This window comes from Haemorhous mexicanus, chromosome 3 (assembly GCF_027477595.1).
Source record: "Haemorhous mexicanus isolate bHaeMex1 chromosome 3, bHaeMex1.pri, whole genome shotgun sequence".
Lineage (NCBI taxonomy): Eukaryota > Metazoa > Chordata > Aves > Passeriformes > Fringillidae > Haemorhous > Haemorhous mexicanus.
The window spans coordinates 48,953,027-48,969,201 of record NC_082343.1 but is presented as its reverse complement, the minus strand read 5'-3'; the positions used below and the strand labels follow the sequence as shown (position 1 = coordinate 48,969,201).

General features: G+C 38.8%; 1 protein-coding gene across 2 annotated transcripts in view; it reads left to right on the top strand.

Annotated features, from left to right (window-relative positions):
* UST (uronyl 2-sulfotransferase) overlaps positions 1-16,175 on the top strand; it is a 152,295-nt gene that overhangs the window by 90,838 nt on the left and 45,282 nt on the right. For both annotated transcript variants that reach the window (XR_009485810.1, XM_059841713.1), the window contains exon 5: positions 3,805-3,958. Coding sequence is in view for 1 of the 2 variants with exons in the window: in XM_059841713.1 (XP_059697696.1) it covers positions 3,805-3,958 (154 nt within the window). In the remaining variant the exon portion in view is untranslated. The remainder of the gene's footprint in view (positions 1-3,804; positions 3,959-16,175) is intronic.

Sequence of the window (16,175 nt, the reverse complement as noted above, 5' to 3'; positions counted from 1 at the left end):
ATGAAGAAACCATCTTCTACTTGTGTGAAGAGTTTTGTATTGAATGCAAAGGCAGCAGCCTCCTGAAATGAAATGAAAAGTAATAGGAGCTAAGAGACCCTCCATTTTAAAGCCAAGCAAATCACTTCTGTTGATTTCTACCCTCTAACTTGCAAAGGGTTTGTCAATTCAGATTGACAAACCCTTTGCAAGGTTTTAAATTCAGATTTTGGTAATGTAAATACTAAAATTGGAAATGATCAGAAATGTGAAGGGGCAAGCTCACATACTTCTCAGGCTTTTTTTTTCCCTTTTATTAAGAAAGATATAGGGGAATATATTACTAATGAAGCTAAATATCATTGATTGAAGCTTACAAATAGTTTTTTTTGATGAGGACTCCAAAAATACACCTTCAACAACAGATCAGTTAAAATGAATGGGATTGACTAGGACATATAAAATAAATGAGGAGACATTAAGTACAGAAAGAATGTTGTGGGGGTTGGTGTATTCATTTGCAGTGCTCTGGTGGAGTGGTGGTATCCTGACCCGCTCTTCCCAGTGGTGCCAATGTGCTGCTGGAGATGAGAATATTTATGCAACTTCATCATGCAGCATCCAATCATAATCCCACTCAGAGAAGGTAGGTCTGTTGCTCAGGCCTAGAAAATATGATCGTGTCCCATTTTGAATCCTTCACAATAGGGGTTTGAGTGCAAATAAGGTGATGTGATGTATAATGAGAGCAGATATCTTTTTTGCAAGAGCACTTTCATGTGGGTGTTGTTAATCTGAAAAGTTTCACTTGGGAGAGCATTTAATATGTTGTGATTGATAGGTATCTAAAAATATGCAGAACATACTTGAACAAATGGAGCATTGATTTGCCCTTTTCTTCTTTAAATAGCTTAAGGTACTTGATTTTTTTTTTAACCGTTAGGATTTTTTATGCCCTGCGAGTGCTGCTTAGCTTCCATAAATGACTCCAAGCACATTTCATGGAAACAAGTGGTTGGAATTTGAAGTATTATAAACTATGCTTAAAAAAAAAAAAAAAGTACATTTGAATAAGGACCAGAACAGGCTTGATTTTTCTTATAATTCCTTGCTTGTTGCCTGGCGGAGCAACCCACAGCTGAGTGTATAGCAGCTGGTTACATTGTGCAGAAAATCAGAAATTTGAGCTGTCCTGTATTTGGGGAGGTGGGGCACATGCACAAGCTGCTTTTTGGAAATGGAAGTTCTTTCGTAGCATTTGTAAAAGAGTGACCTCCCATCTCAGCTGTCCTCTTGGGGTGATTGATCTTGTGTGAGCCTCTTTTCTCAGGGCTTTTGGTCCTGAATTTACTGTTCTCATGTTCAGAAACATGACCTTACCAGCAAAAGGGTGGGCTGGGAATATGGTGGGTTGGTTATCCAGTCTCACCCCTCCTTTTACTTCAGAAATGTGTATTGAAAATTTATATCATGACAGCTATTAGCTGTCTGATTTTCATTTTTCACTCTTCCGATGAGCATTTAGGTTTAACATCCTCTATGGAAGTGGGGCAGGACATCCCTGCTCTCTTGCTTCTGTAAATCTTGTGATCTTTTTGTCTTAAGACAGCTTGTGGCTGTCATCACTTCTTACTCTCTACTGCTTCCTCTTTTCTTTGCTCTCCTCCACTCACCTCTGTCTTTTGATTATTGCTATCTGCATCAAGCAGCAGGAGGATAATGTGTTCAGTAATTTAGATGCAATCCATTCTTTCCAGCAATTTCACTTGAAAATTTTAGTTTTCAAAACTACCAGGCCAAGGCGTCCACTCAAAGCTTTCTATTTGAGTAAATATTGTCAAAGCTTTGTGCCCAGATTGTCCTGTGGTATTTGCAGGAATGCCTTTTTTTTTTTTTTTTTCCAAATACACATTTTGTATCTGTATAAAGATAAAAAGCAGCAAAGATAAGCTTAGAGAAGAATTCAGGGTACTAAATTCAGGATACTTAACTTGCACGTCCATGTCCAAACTGGGTTGTGCACTAATCAGGAAGCAAGGAGCATATGCCTTTTTAATTTGTTTTAAAATTTTATGCTGTCTGTGCAGTTTCAAATTATGGCAGTGATCCTGCAACGCTGAGGTCAATGAGATTACTGATAGGCATAGTTACTCATGAGACAAGCCTTTGTAGAGACTGTATTTAGGAGTCTGGGGAATCAGGCAGAAGAAAAACCAGATTTAAACTCTATGAGATTTTTCTCTTGTCTTTTACTGGAATTCATAATTTTAAACAATTTTGCTGCCTCTTTAATATTTATGAGAAGCCCTGATCTTTTATTATACAAATTCAGTTATTCATTGCCTCAAAAGATGGGGAGAAACTGAAAGGGTTTTTTTTAATTTAAAGGGTGTCTTCTGTTTTTAATCTAGTATTTTACATTTTAGAAGAAACTGTATAAAATGTGACTCAGAAAATCATCAGAATACCATTTAAATACTTAAATATGGCTATGTCCTCAAGCTCACAAAAATAAAGTACAAACTAGTGCTTAAGTGAGAATTGTTCACCTAAATTGGGGCAACAGAAGAGAGAAGCATAATCCATGTTCTTAGATGAGGAAAATTCCAAATTGAATTTATCCTATAAACTTCTCAGTCCAGGAATGTTTTATTTTATTCTTTATCTCACAGAATTTGTAGTCCATAAGTCTGTTCCATGAATGTCCATTTTTTAATTTTGACCATGGTACAGTGTAAGCAGCTCCCCCCTTTTTTTCCAGTTAGGTCTGCTCTCCTGATGCTGTGTGTTGATATAAAATACACAGTCAGTGTTTTAACATTCTAAAAATACGGTGTAGTCACAAACCTTCCCAAGCTTCTTTTTCCTCCTTTCCTCTTTTGGTATCCCAGCTATTGAACTGAAGATGCTAGCTCCAGGAGGTGCTTACATGAGCACCAGGAGGAGACATACAAGAGGGTATAGCCAAGGTGGTGAAGTTGCTCTGGTTTATCTTCTCATCTCTGAGTTGCAGATATCTATGCTACGTTTTGCTTATGTGCCAGCCTGGTCACAGCTGTTGTTACCCTTTCCTTTTCCTTGGACTTGCATGTTCTTGAGATTGATACCTCATTTCTTTTTTGAAGCATGAATTTTCATATGGACTTTAAAAAAAAAAAAAAAAAGTTCATGAAGTGCAGTACAGGCATAAAGTATTGCATAACCATGAAATAACCTCAAATCCAGCCGGTGGTGCAGACTGGGGATGAGGGGACGAGGTTCTGCACAAGTTCCAGCAAATAAAAAGTTGGAAATACCATGCCTATCTGTCAGTTCATCCAGAGGAAGCTTTTGGAAAAAAGCTTTCAAAGTAAGCTGAAAATCCTTTGCACATTACTGTACAGGCAAAGGTGATCCAAGGCTGCCTTCCAGCAGTTACTGTTGGGTGGTGCCTGTTCTAACATGACTGCCCAGATAAGAAGTGTGTTGAGAAGAAGAAATGCTCATTCTCTGATTCATCTGCTGAAGGTTCTTCATCTGAATACAGCAAGGAGAGATCTCAAGAAGCAAAACTGTTGATACAGTGTTGCACAGTGGGTTTCAACTCAAATGTTTGTAATACACATATAGCTTAATGTGATTCCATATTTACTGTTCACCCTAAAGAGATCTTACATGCATTTTCAAAGGTTTAGAAACTAGTTGTAAGGTTCTCAGTTTCACTCCTCATCTTGTAAAAGCTCTGAGTTTCTGTAGGAAGTAATTTAAAAGCATTCAGATGAGAGATAATAGATATGTGTTTGTGTGGAGCCTGTGATGAGATTCACCCATTTTTCTTCCCACCAGGTTTGGAGGAGACCAGCCCGTGTACATCAATATTATTAGAGATCCTGTCAACCGATTCCTATCCAATTATTTTTTTCGACGTTTTGGAGACTGGAGAGGAGAACAGAATCACATGATCCGTACCCCCAACATGAGGCAGGAGGAAAGATACCTGGTATGTTTAAATAAAAGGTTTTGATTACCAATTTCCCATCATTATGTAGTGCTGTTATTCAAACTGGATGCATGCAAAGTGGGAGACTGAGGCATCTCCCATCTTGTGGTTTTCCTCTGTCTTCTCTTGCCTGGTCCTTAGTTTGCTCAGCTTTACTGTGTAGAGTGTTGCCAATAAATTCAGTTTGATCTTGTTTAAGCTGACAGCAATTTCCAGATTTTCACCACTGAATTATGGTCCTTACACTGAGTTGTATTTGCACTGGATAGTAATATAATAATTGTGCCTATATTTATCACTGTGAATATTCAGACAGATTTTTAGGTTCGGACTATATCTGTAACTCTGCAGCCTCAGGAGAAAATTGAGAAAGAGAGCAATTCAGGGAGCTCAAATCTCTAATGTTCTTGCTGCTAAGTTGCTTGTAATGTTCTTTACACCAGGGCTCTAATCTCAGTTCTTGTTTTGGTTTTGTTACCTTTTGTCTTTTTTGGGTTATGATAATGGCAATAATGCTGAATAAGCTATTCATAAGAAGTTTTAAATTTGTACGACTGCTGAACTGTTGTAACACCTGCCAGCTTTTGCTGCATACCAAGATCCCATGGCAGTTGGTGTTGAATGAATGCTAAATATGAAACTGAAAAGCTAGGAAGGTGGCTAGATTGGTTTGTATTGATCACTTTGCTTGTACACAGACACCTCTCAAAAAGGCAAAATGGTGGAATTACTTCTTGCTCTCTCTCTAACAGAGATCCAGTTGGATTGGACTCAGCCTTCAGGCATACTTGACTGCAGAGAGTTCAGTGAAACAGCAGTGACAGGACAGCTTGATGGTCTGCTGTGAGATGTTGCAGGCCAGACAAAATGTCAAAACAAGATATGTCTGTGGCTTTTGGAGGAGAAGGAGAGGATGTTTTTGTGAGGTTTTGAGGAGACTGTAGAGTACAAGACAAGACGTGATCAGCCATAGAGAACACAGCTCTGAACAACTGCACACAACACCTTTCAGCCCTAGCTGAAGTTAGATGAATCCAAGGCAGGCTGGGTTTTTTCCCACGTTACAGAGCTGTTTAAATTCCATTTCTCTTCTGATTTTGATCATGCAGAGCCCTGTGAACAGACAAGCTTGTGCATTGCAGGTAATTGAAGGGGGAGGCATCCATGTAATGGTCTAACAGCCTTAAACTTAATGACATCTCCTGTACAGGTATAAACTGTGAAGGATTTCTTATTTGCTATGTGCCTATAGATCCCAAAGAGATCCCTCTGTTGGCTGAGTGGGTCTTGATCTCTGGTATGCAGAGCTGGAAGGTTTTGCATGTTGTGTGTGCATGGACTTCTGCTTCATCATCTCTGAATGGACAAGAGTGTTGAGGAAATTAATGAGAGGTGGGGGGGTTTTACTACAACTTTGTAACTCTACTACATTTTCTTTTTTGGAAGTGTTAAAAGTGAGTGCTAGAGCCTGTACTTTACTTTGAGTGCCTTCTCATTTGAAGTGCAGTGGTTGGCATCTCTTACGACTGACTCTGGTATTATTTCAGTACTGACTGTGCAGCTTAAGACATTTTATATATATATATATATATATACATATATATAGCCAGTGAAATTTTACTTCAAGCAGAACTGAAACTAGTAGATCCAATTCATATTGTCTTGGTTTAAAAACTAATAGAAATTACCTTGCATTTTCATTGGCATTGGTATGTTCTTTAAGAAGTTAATTATTTATATGCATATGCAGATATCTGTGCATACACAGATCAGTACAAAAGCTATAATGAAAAAGAAATAAAAAGTGCCTGACTGGGGTCAGTAATCATTTTGTTCAAAAGGCAGTTTGTTGATCTGAGGCACCATTACCATCCTTAATAAAAACTATTTTTGAGTTTTCATTTTGATTTTCTCTGTTGGCAAGTCAGTGTTAGAATCCTGGAAACATTTTTGGAACCTGTTTTCCATCCTTCCTTGGCAGACTTGGGCAGTCACTTGCACTGCTCAAAGAGAGTGACAGTAACACAGAGGTCACTTGCCAGTGAAATTAATTGTCTCGAAAGCTGCTCGTTCTGAATGTTCAGCATTTTTAACCCTTGCACTATCCAACCACATCGTATATTGCATGCCTGCATTTTAATCTTTTCCTCAGTGGTGCAAGAAAATCAGCTGGCATATTTCTTAAAATTCAGGTATTGGGGATTTTGGGGTCATAGCTTCAGAAATCTGCAAAATCAATTGTCAGGTCTAGCTGTTAAGAAATTCAGCATCTGGTTTTACCTCTGAGCATGAGCCAGTAGGCCACTTTAGCACAGGACTGATGGGTGGCCTCATTGCAGGTCTCGTAACTTTTGCAATTCTTCCCTAATATTCTTTTAAATGCAAAAGTCACCATGAAACGTTACTCTCTTTTTTTACAGGGGACTATATAAGGATAAACTTAGATTTAGCATATTGAATAGTTTCAATATCGATCAACATTAAACAACATTAAACCTAAGTTGTTTCAGATGAGGTGTGCCTGACCACGAGCAGAGATACATGAAAGCAGAGGGAGAATATGAGCTTTTACTTTTCTTGTTCCATCAGCCAGGAAAACACATAACTGCTAATTGATCCATGACACTGAGCTCTTTGGAATACTTGATGTTGTGTGATAGCAGTTATAGACTTATAAGTGGACTGGAAAAGCTTTATATATTACTTTTCCATTTTACCAGAAGAGATGGGTTTGCAGGCAAAATATATATATGTGGAAACTGGGTCTTGGAGGCTAATTGTGCTTTCATCAACCATGATGTTCTTGGCTTCCTATCTCTTGGTAGGTGGTGTGGGCAACTGGGAACCTTTCCAGGCCATCTTGGCATCTTCATCGACAGCTGCCAGCACTGGGCATCTCCATTGAAAAGCTGAGGGCAGCATCCATATTCCCTCATACTCCAGGGTGAAGGTGTGGGAGCTGAGCTGCTCTAGAAAGCAGGCTCTTAAGGGTGGAAAAGCATTTTAAGATCAGGTTTTGTGTCTGATGAGTTCCAGGTTGTGATGCCCTTGATGGAAGCATTCCCTCCCCTTGATTCTAATCCTTAAGGAAAAAAGGGAGTTGAAAAAAACCCAAACTATCTTGAAGTCTTGTATTACCTTGCATGCTGGTTTTTTAGCATTGAAAATCTGAACTGCTGACATTGCAAAGGTCAGAAACAGAGACACAAATTTCAGCTGTTCACTGATAATTTGAAATTTTCTCTGAATAGAGCTTCAGGCTTTGAGTTTGTTCCAGGAAACACAACCATTCATTCAGGAATCAGATCAGTTGTTCTAAACATTTTGGTAAATGTCTGTGTTTACCAAAATTTAATTGAAAGTCAGGATAGAAAACAAGCCTTTTATTCATGAGTCAGATACAGCAGAGGCAGCTGCTGCAGTGTGTGAGTTTTTACCTAGATCCACCAGCTTCTTGCAGTGCCTGACCTGGCACTTTCACTGCTGGAGTGAGTTGTTGTTAGTCACTTGAAGAAATCACTTCTAAGCTTCCCCCCCAAAAAATAGTGGCAGCATTGTAGTGGGGAGTAAGGCAGAGAGGTGATTAATGGTGAGCACCTTGAGCCAAGTCTCAAGCACACTGATGTGACTGTCAGCCCTACATTATGGTCCTGTAGGATGAAATAAATTCACAAAAGTTAATTTAAATCTGTTGTAGTGAATGTATTTCAGGCTGAACTAGAGTTCTTAGAGTAAATATGCTTCAATAAAGCAAGCAAACCCTTATCAGTGCAGTTGTGAGTGCTGCAGGTACCAAGCAAACGAAAACCAGGCCTGAGATATGATTTAGTTCAGGGCTTGGAAGTGCAGAAGGTAAGAAGCACCCTGATGAAGAGGGACTACTATTAATATTTTAATGCTTTGTATTAAAATTGTTCCTTCCAGAAAACTTGTTTATAATTATCTAGTGTTTATTAGAGCTTTAGTTTGAGATAGCAAATATTAAAAAAGGCATGTATAGGGGTTTCATATTTTCTTAATACTTGGTAAAACTTTGATCTAAGACTGCTCAGGCTGAATGAGTGTTTGAAGCAGCATGGGCTGTGTGTTGTTGCCTGAATTGCAGCAAATCTGGTTGCAGGGGATTCTGATCCCTGTTAGGCTCATGAATACTGTGACTCCTAGCTCACTCCAGTAAAAGATTTCTGAGCTAATGTATCATAAGTGAGAATTTTTGTATTTAAAAAATCATTCAGTAAGATAAGAATTTGTCACCTTCCCATAGGATATTTCAAATTTTCATTATAATTAGCAGTTACATTTGCACAGTATATCTGGGTGGCTCTGCACAGTTTTTCAACTTCATCTCTGAAAATAAATATGCTTTTCTCAGCAAAAATGAATAATATTCTAACAATATTCAACTTCATTTACATTAAAGATTACTCATGCCACTGATCCCATAAAGGAGCCTCTGTCCTTTTGTCTTTTTAATGAAATGTTAAAATAATTGTTAAAAGTCTATTAAGATTACTTTAAAGGAGGGAAGTAAAATTCAAGTGATGTCAGGGAACTTTCACATCAAATTTCTCATAATAAGGAAAAAAATTCCTTTTGCAATGTTAGCTTTTATGGCTAAATACTTAAACTAATGTTTTTTAGGTTATTTCATAAATTTCAAACAAAATAATAAAAGGTGAATGGGTAAATACCACAGAACATTTTTTTTTTAGTCTTGAATGTTGAGAATTTCCTTTTATGATTTTAATGGTTTTCATTAATATAAGAATACTCACTAAATATATTTAACTACTTTTATTATTTATATCCTCAAATTTCCATCTACAGTGAAAAATATTCTTTTACCAATTACACTGCTTTTTGGACATCAGCTGGCTGTCTTGTTTCCTGTGTTTATCTGCATAATCCCCTGGGTAATTATATTATGAATTGTCATCATCAGTTGTCATCATTGAGATTTCTCCTTTGTGACTTCAGATAAGTTTCTTTAAGCTTTTCAGTTGCCTGACATGTGGTCTCCAGGAGAGACCATGGTATGGAGCCCATACCTTCATCTTCTGACTGTCACTCTCATGAGTGTGTTTCTCTATTAAAAAAAAAAGCCTGGGAGAGAGTTGCCTGCCTGCAGATTTGGTGCAGTGAGGGAGTAGAGGCTTCATGACTGCTTTTCCTGTTGAGGACCTCACAAGTGGGGCTACCAGCGTCTGTTGATTGAACCTGGGAAGTTTTGAGGAGGCTTTGATAAGTTGGTTAACATTGTTTAGACTGGAAACCTGAGGTGTGCAGAGGTTAGAATTATTTGCCTTTGTCTGTGCAGTGCATACCAGATATTGGGGAGTTAAATCTAGAAATTAAAAAGAACATTTTTCACGTACTGTGTTCTGAGCTGTAGTTAAGAGACTAAACATTTTGTGCACTCTCAGTGTTTTCCCTGACATAGCCCCGTGCACCCAGTAGTCATTTTCCTGCCTGTGTTATGCACTGGTGCTGAGGTGGCTGAGCTGGTCACTGGACATGCTGCAGTGCAGCTCTGCAGCTGAGGTCGGCTTTGGGATCTCACGGTAGCGCCGATCCCTGCGCCCGGGACAGAGCGCTGCGGCAGCACAGCCACCTGTCAGCTGACCCAATTAGAACAGTTTGCTGCTTCTTCCCTCTAATGAGTGCTTTTAATAGTCTCCAGCTGTTCCCTTTTGCTGCATTACCTCTTCACTGCAAAATTTCTGGCCCATTTCTGCAGCTCTTCATCTATTGTGTGTGCTCTAAAGCACCATTTTCCCCCTTAGATTCTCCCATTTTGTATTAATAATTTATTGAACCACAAAGTTAATGGTAATTCAGACCTCAGCTGGAGGAGGGACTGATTAAACAACTTATAGTATTAAAGGAAATATTTTCGTGGCTGGCATTTACTTTTCAGTGACTTTAATTTACAAACCAATATTTTTTTAATGTTCCCCTGTGGAGTTTGCATTCCAAACATTGCAACATTATGCATTTATACAAAAGCAAGAAAATGTGCCTTCCAAATCTGTTTTCATTCAGTAGTCCAAGTCAGTTGCACATGGTAAATATGCAATATAGCATTGGTTAAGATTGCAACACTAAAATTCACAATGCATACTTATATTCATAGAAATGCATACTTATATTCATACACAATGCATACTTATATTCATAGAAAATGTAAGATCAATACCGTGCTTTTATTTTAATGATACCATTCTGTATTGCCATTCTCCTTTTTGTGGAGACAGGACACAGGATAACAACAATATATTGCTTCAGAATGTAAAGAGGTGAGGGGTTTTTTCTTGTAGTGTTGTAGTGGTCTGAAAATTTCTGGCTATTGCAGTTTTTAAGCAACTGCACAGAAAACTAGCAGCCAAGTAGCAGTAGAGGTCCCAGCAGTAAGTACCCACAATCTTATTTAAATGTACCATTATTACAGGGTTTTACCATATACTGTGTTTCAGTAGCACTTTTTAAGACATTTATATACATAAGAACTTATGATCTTTTATTAAAGGACCTTGCTGTATTAAGTTTAAAATAATGAATCTTCATTTTTATGGTGATTTTGCCATGTTTTTTATTTGTGCCTTCTGAGTATGAATACAGGACAGCTCTTGATGTTCTCTCTTGTGCTGCTTTTTGGGTTGTATGTGTTGTGGTAGCTTGGGGAAATAGTTTTCTTTAGCTTCTCTATAGGAAGATCCTGTTTGTAGAGTGGAAAATCCCAACCACAGAACAAAGATTCTAATATATTGATGCCAGCTTTTTAATGTCATGTAAACTGTATGAGAGAAAAGGGTATGTCTGTGTTATATTTTAAGGAGATGTATTTTTGGATCATTGAACAAGAACAGAAAAGAGCATTCTTGTGCAGCCCAGGGACAAAAGCCAGTGAGGGCGGGAAAGCAGTTTGCGGGGGATAATCCTTATTTCACTTAGAATCTGATGGACTCTCACAAGCCTTTTGCAGGGTTAGGAGTAAGATCTTCTCTGTGTGTTGGGTGGTTCTACCATGGCATCTGCTTGTTTCCCAGTAGCAGTCAAAAAAGGCAAAGCAAAAGCAATAGAGAGCAATACAGAAAGCTTCCTTGTGTATAAATCTCCATTGTGTCTGCGCTTGACTACTTTCATTTGGCATTTGTGACTTCCTGTCCTAGGGTATTTCCTCCCAAATCTGCCCTAAACCAGGACACCTCCCATTCCCAAAATGGGATTGAAAGAACCAGAAACCCTCACAAATGGGTGGGAGAAATCATTAAATAATTTCCATATGAGGAATGACAAAGGTTAGGGCTCTTGAGGAAGAAGTAGACAAGGGAAAGGATATGAGAAGACAGGTTTCTGGAAGGCATGAGAAAGTGGCCTGAAGGATGATTGCTTTTGAGCTGTTTCAGTGTAAAACTAATAGGAGTTTACAATTGGAATGGGTAGTTATGGGATCCAGTAAAAAATGGAAAATGCGATGGTTTGGGCAACACGTAATGAAGCTGTGGAAGTCCTTTCTGATCATTGTTGTGAATAAGTTCTAATGGATTCAAAAAGGAAATATTTTAGGAAACATTTCTTTACAGAGGGAGTGGTCAAGCACTGGAACAGGCTTCTTAGAGAGGTGGTCGATGCCCAAGGCATGTCAGCGTTTAAGAGCGATTTGTACAACGCCCTTAACAACAGCTTTAACTTCCAGTCAGCCCTAAATAGGTCAGGCACTTGGACTAGATGATCCTTGTAGGTCCCTTCCAACTGAAATCTCTTCTCCCTTCTCCCTTTTCCGTTTCTCCCTTCTCCCTCCTCCCTCCTCTCCTCTCCAGCTATGTAAGCTATGTAGTCTCCAAGCGCTGTTAATTACCAAAGCAACACCTCTTCATCAGAAAATGTCTGATCAGTAAAAATTTAAAGCCTCAGGGGTACCCAGAAAAAGGTCCTGTGTTTATGGTAAATGTTCCTCATAGCCAGTAGTGATTTTCTAAAATTGGTTTCTGCTCTGGGTAACTCAAAAGCAAACTTGAAAGTTAGATGCTTACAAGTGAATTCTACTACTAGGTGATTTATATAAGGTAGTTACAGTTATAGACATTTCCAGTTGAATGCTGTTTCTTGACTTAAAATAGTTGAGTGTTCTTGGGTATATGCCATAGTAGCTAAGACTGTGTTGTCTTACATCTCTGCCAATCAAATTCCTTTTTTTAAGTTTCAAATTGATGTTGAAGCTATTAATTGTTAACACTGTCATGACTATTCTCAAATTTATTGTTAAAAGCTAAGATACAAATGCATTTAAAGTACGAACTGCATCCACAATTTCACATTGTGCACTGTAATACTAAAGGTACCTGAAGAGAAGATGTCAAAATCCTTAAAATAGAGGGATAAAGCACTTGTTTCAGTGCTGTCATTTGTTTCATGCTGTTCAGAAATGCAAAGCCTTTTCAGTTTGATGTTTCAGTATGGGTGAATTTCAAGTGTTTGTTAATTTTTGTAAGCCTCAAGTTGAGTATTTGCATTTTCAGTTCTCACATACTTTGTTAATGTGAAAGTAACAGGAACACGCATCTAAGCAGATAACACTTGCATGATTCCCAGTAAGGGATGACTTAACAATTATAATTAGCTGACGAGTAACTATTTCAAGTGAATGAAAGCAAGAGGATCTGTGTGCAATATGAATGTTATCTTCAGTGCATAGTGCATGTTGGGCATTATGAACCCGAAAGCAGCGTTTAATAGTCATCAAGTAGAACTAATTATTGATTGATATTTTGTTTGTCTTCAGTTGGAATACAATAGTTTTTAAAACTGGAATGTTCTGTCATCCAGAAAAAAAAGAATTCTTTCAATTTCTGTTAGTGCAAATTTTTAAAAAATTATTTTTAAAGTTACAGTTTGTACATGGCATAAATAATGGAGATGAGGCATTGACCAGCAAATAGTATGTCTTAAAAATATGATGTAATAATGTATGTATGTGTGTGTGTTTAGGAGTAGGAGTCAGACTTTTTGAAATTATGTTTAATTAACAATTTTTTGAAGACTTGTCTAATGAAATCATGGTAGCTGTCCCTAGAAAACCATACTCTAGAACCTCCTAAGTAAGAAGGTTTTATACTCCATACCATAAAAACTCCTTGCTAGGAGTTTGCCTTGCCTGTTTTCTTTTCCTTGTTGTGTTATGCTTTAACCACTTTAAATGAAAACTCTTTTATTGGCAGTAGAATGGGGAAGGAAACTGCAGAACCTTTTACTCCTCCTGACAGAGGAAGGACAGAGAGAGACAGCCCTCCTCCTACTGCCAGCATATTGAATGTGTTCAGGCTGTGGCATGATAATGTAATTTCAGGCAGTCAGATACTCACTTCACTCCGTAGGTGTCAAAACCTGCAGGAGCTGACAGCCCATGAAAGTAAAACTGAATTTATTAGCCCATTTTACTCCTTGTCTGTCATCCTCTTTCCTCTTTCCTTTTTGTGGTTTATACCCAAGTTTTCTGGCTGTCAGAGCTGCCAGCAAAGTGAAATAAGCAGAGATCCTGATCTCTAGAACTTCCTAGCTAAAGCAAAGCTGAAGCTTTGAGGTGGTGGATGGCAAGGAGAGTGCAGGGCAGTAGAATTAGGGAGAACTGCCCGCCCATGGTGTGTGGCTGACGTGGTGAGGGATAGACATGTCTTTATACAACATCCAAAGGTGTCCTGAGCCTTAGGTGTTTGTTGACAACAAAATATTTTCCTACTGTGTAATTTTTTGGTGGTGGTGTGGACTCCTCTGTTGACTGCAGCATGGCTGGGTCATACTTGTCAATTCTGTATTTTTAAGACTTGAAGGAGTTTATGTTGAAACCATATGGAAGCAGAGATGGCATTTTGTGGAAAAAAGGGACATCAGTGCCCAGACGTATTCAAGACTTAGTTTATTCTAGTTTTTCTGAAGTTTTTAAGGCGTATACCATGCAGAGTAAAATCCTGTGCCTTATCCTGGTCCCAGCTCACAGGAACCCCAGGGCCTGCTGGAGCACTGTGTGCTTGCTCCTTTCTGGTTGGCACCAAGGCTCATGTCTGTGGAGCACACGTGGGGTGCCTGAGTATCCTGTGGGACACATCTGGGCTGCTTGTCTCCCTAGGAGGGTGGCAGGTTCTTCCCAGCCAGCCCACCCAGCAGGGAAGGAACCCCTAATACAGCAGTGAAGATGAAGGACAGAGGTGCACATTTAGGTTTTATTTCTGTTTCATTACAGAATGAATAGATCTGAACTGGGGAATAGTCTGCCTAAAAATCTGGTGCTGTCTGTCTATTCTTGCTTGTTTCCTTCAGTTTGCTCCTATGATGGAGAGATGGGTGTTTGTGTTTCTCCAAAACCAACCAAATGCCATAGGTTTTTGTTGGCAGATGGATTGTAATGTTCTCTCTGGTTGCTTGGCCCTGCCTGACAAGTGGCTGCTGTGTTTTCCTTCAGGAGTGCTCTTCAGGTGTAAGGTATTCCAGAAATCAGTTTTTCCTTCTTGGCCTAAAAGTATTGCTGCAGTTCTCCCCTCCCCTCCCCTCCCCTCCCCTCCCCTCCCCTCCCCTCCCCTCCCCTCCCCTCCCCTCCCCTCCCCTCCCCTCCCCTCCCCTCCCCTCCCCTCCCCTCCCCTCCCCTCCCCTCCCCTCCCCTCCCCTCCCCCATTTTTTCATTAATAATCAGTCAAGTTAAGAAGGGTACTGCTGCCAGGAAATATTTTTTTATGTCTTCCTTGTAATTCCACATTATTTAAAGAAAGAAATGTTAAAAAAAAAAAGGCCCCAAGAAACAGGCAATCATCTCTTTCAAAGGTGGTTTTGGTTTTTGCCTTAGGATGGCTATTTGAAGTTGAATTACCTTTTCCAAAAATACATGTCCCTGACCAGTTTGCTGATGATATTACACGGTTGTGAGTTATCAGGGATGGTGGGTGCATGTCTTGAATGAAATGGTAACTCCATCTTTCAGGATAAACAGTAGACCTGCTGTGTCAGCTGAGAAAATACGTTCCCTGTGTAACAAGGTAGTGAAATTCTCCTTTAAAGTAAAAGCAGTGATCGTTTTTTCTGATTATTATTCCAAACATTTTTTTTTCTTGTTTTCTAGAATTTTCAAAGTTCCTCTATCCCTTGTAAATATAGCTGCTTTACATAAAATCAAAATCAAACTGTCCAAAAAGCCCAACAAAGGGCGTTAGGCTGATTGTTTGTTGTTCTAGACTCTGGAAAATGGACTGCCATTGTTTCAGCAAATCTGGCTACTGCTCAGTGAGTTATTGAAAGACAGGCTAGTCAGGTTACCTTGAACACAACTTTTTTCCTATGAACTCTGATCCAAGCAAAGCCAGCCACTATTCATAACTGAGCTTGTCAAGAGCAATTTCCTTTTTCATGGGGAAAAATCCACTAACTAGTGGCAAATAGGAAACTTTCCATGGTGAAGATGGATTGTTAAATGAGTTTATTATTTTCTTCAAAATTAATTTTCTGTTCTCTTTGAAAGGAAAAAAGAAAACTAAAGTGTTCATCAGTGGCTGAAGAAAAAAAATAAATAAATATTTCTTCAGAATATAATCCAAAGAGTTGATAAAAAGAAAGGGGGGTGAGGGGAAGCACATGTGACACTTTTTTACCTCTTCCTAGCAGATTTATTAACCTTCATGATTTTATACTTGATCTTGTTGCTTGCTGAGCTTTTTGAAGCCATAGCACCTGAGATGAAAGCATTGAGAGATTTTGGGTTTCTGTGTAGGGAGGGGAGTATGGTTTTTTCTTTCATAGTCATAGAAAAGAACTTCAGCAGATGACTGAAAATTAAAAAAATAGAAAAAAAAAGCAAATAGGTGCATTATTTATGCCTCTGAACCTTGTAATTTTATGAGGTTTTCAATATTGGTCTTGTCAGTATGTTGATAGTCTTGTCCAACTGAAAAGTGGAATCAATATGTTCCATTTTGTGTAAGCTATTGAGAATGGCAGTGCTATGAATAATGCAAAGTATTCGTAATTTTCCAGAAAAGCATTAGAACTGTTCAGCAAGGGGAAGATTCTAACTAGGGAAATTAGATAGGGGCAGCAGAGCAGAAACCATCTCCAGTTGTAGCAGCAGGGAAGCTGCAGAAGCAGTGTGATTTTCTTCTCTGCTCTGCAGCTCCTTCTCCATTTCAGCCCAGAGAGATGAAGGGAGAGATTCCAAGTCAGTCAACACTAGGCAGAA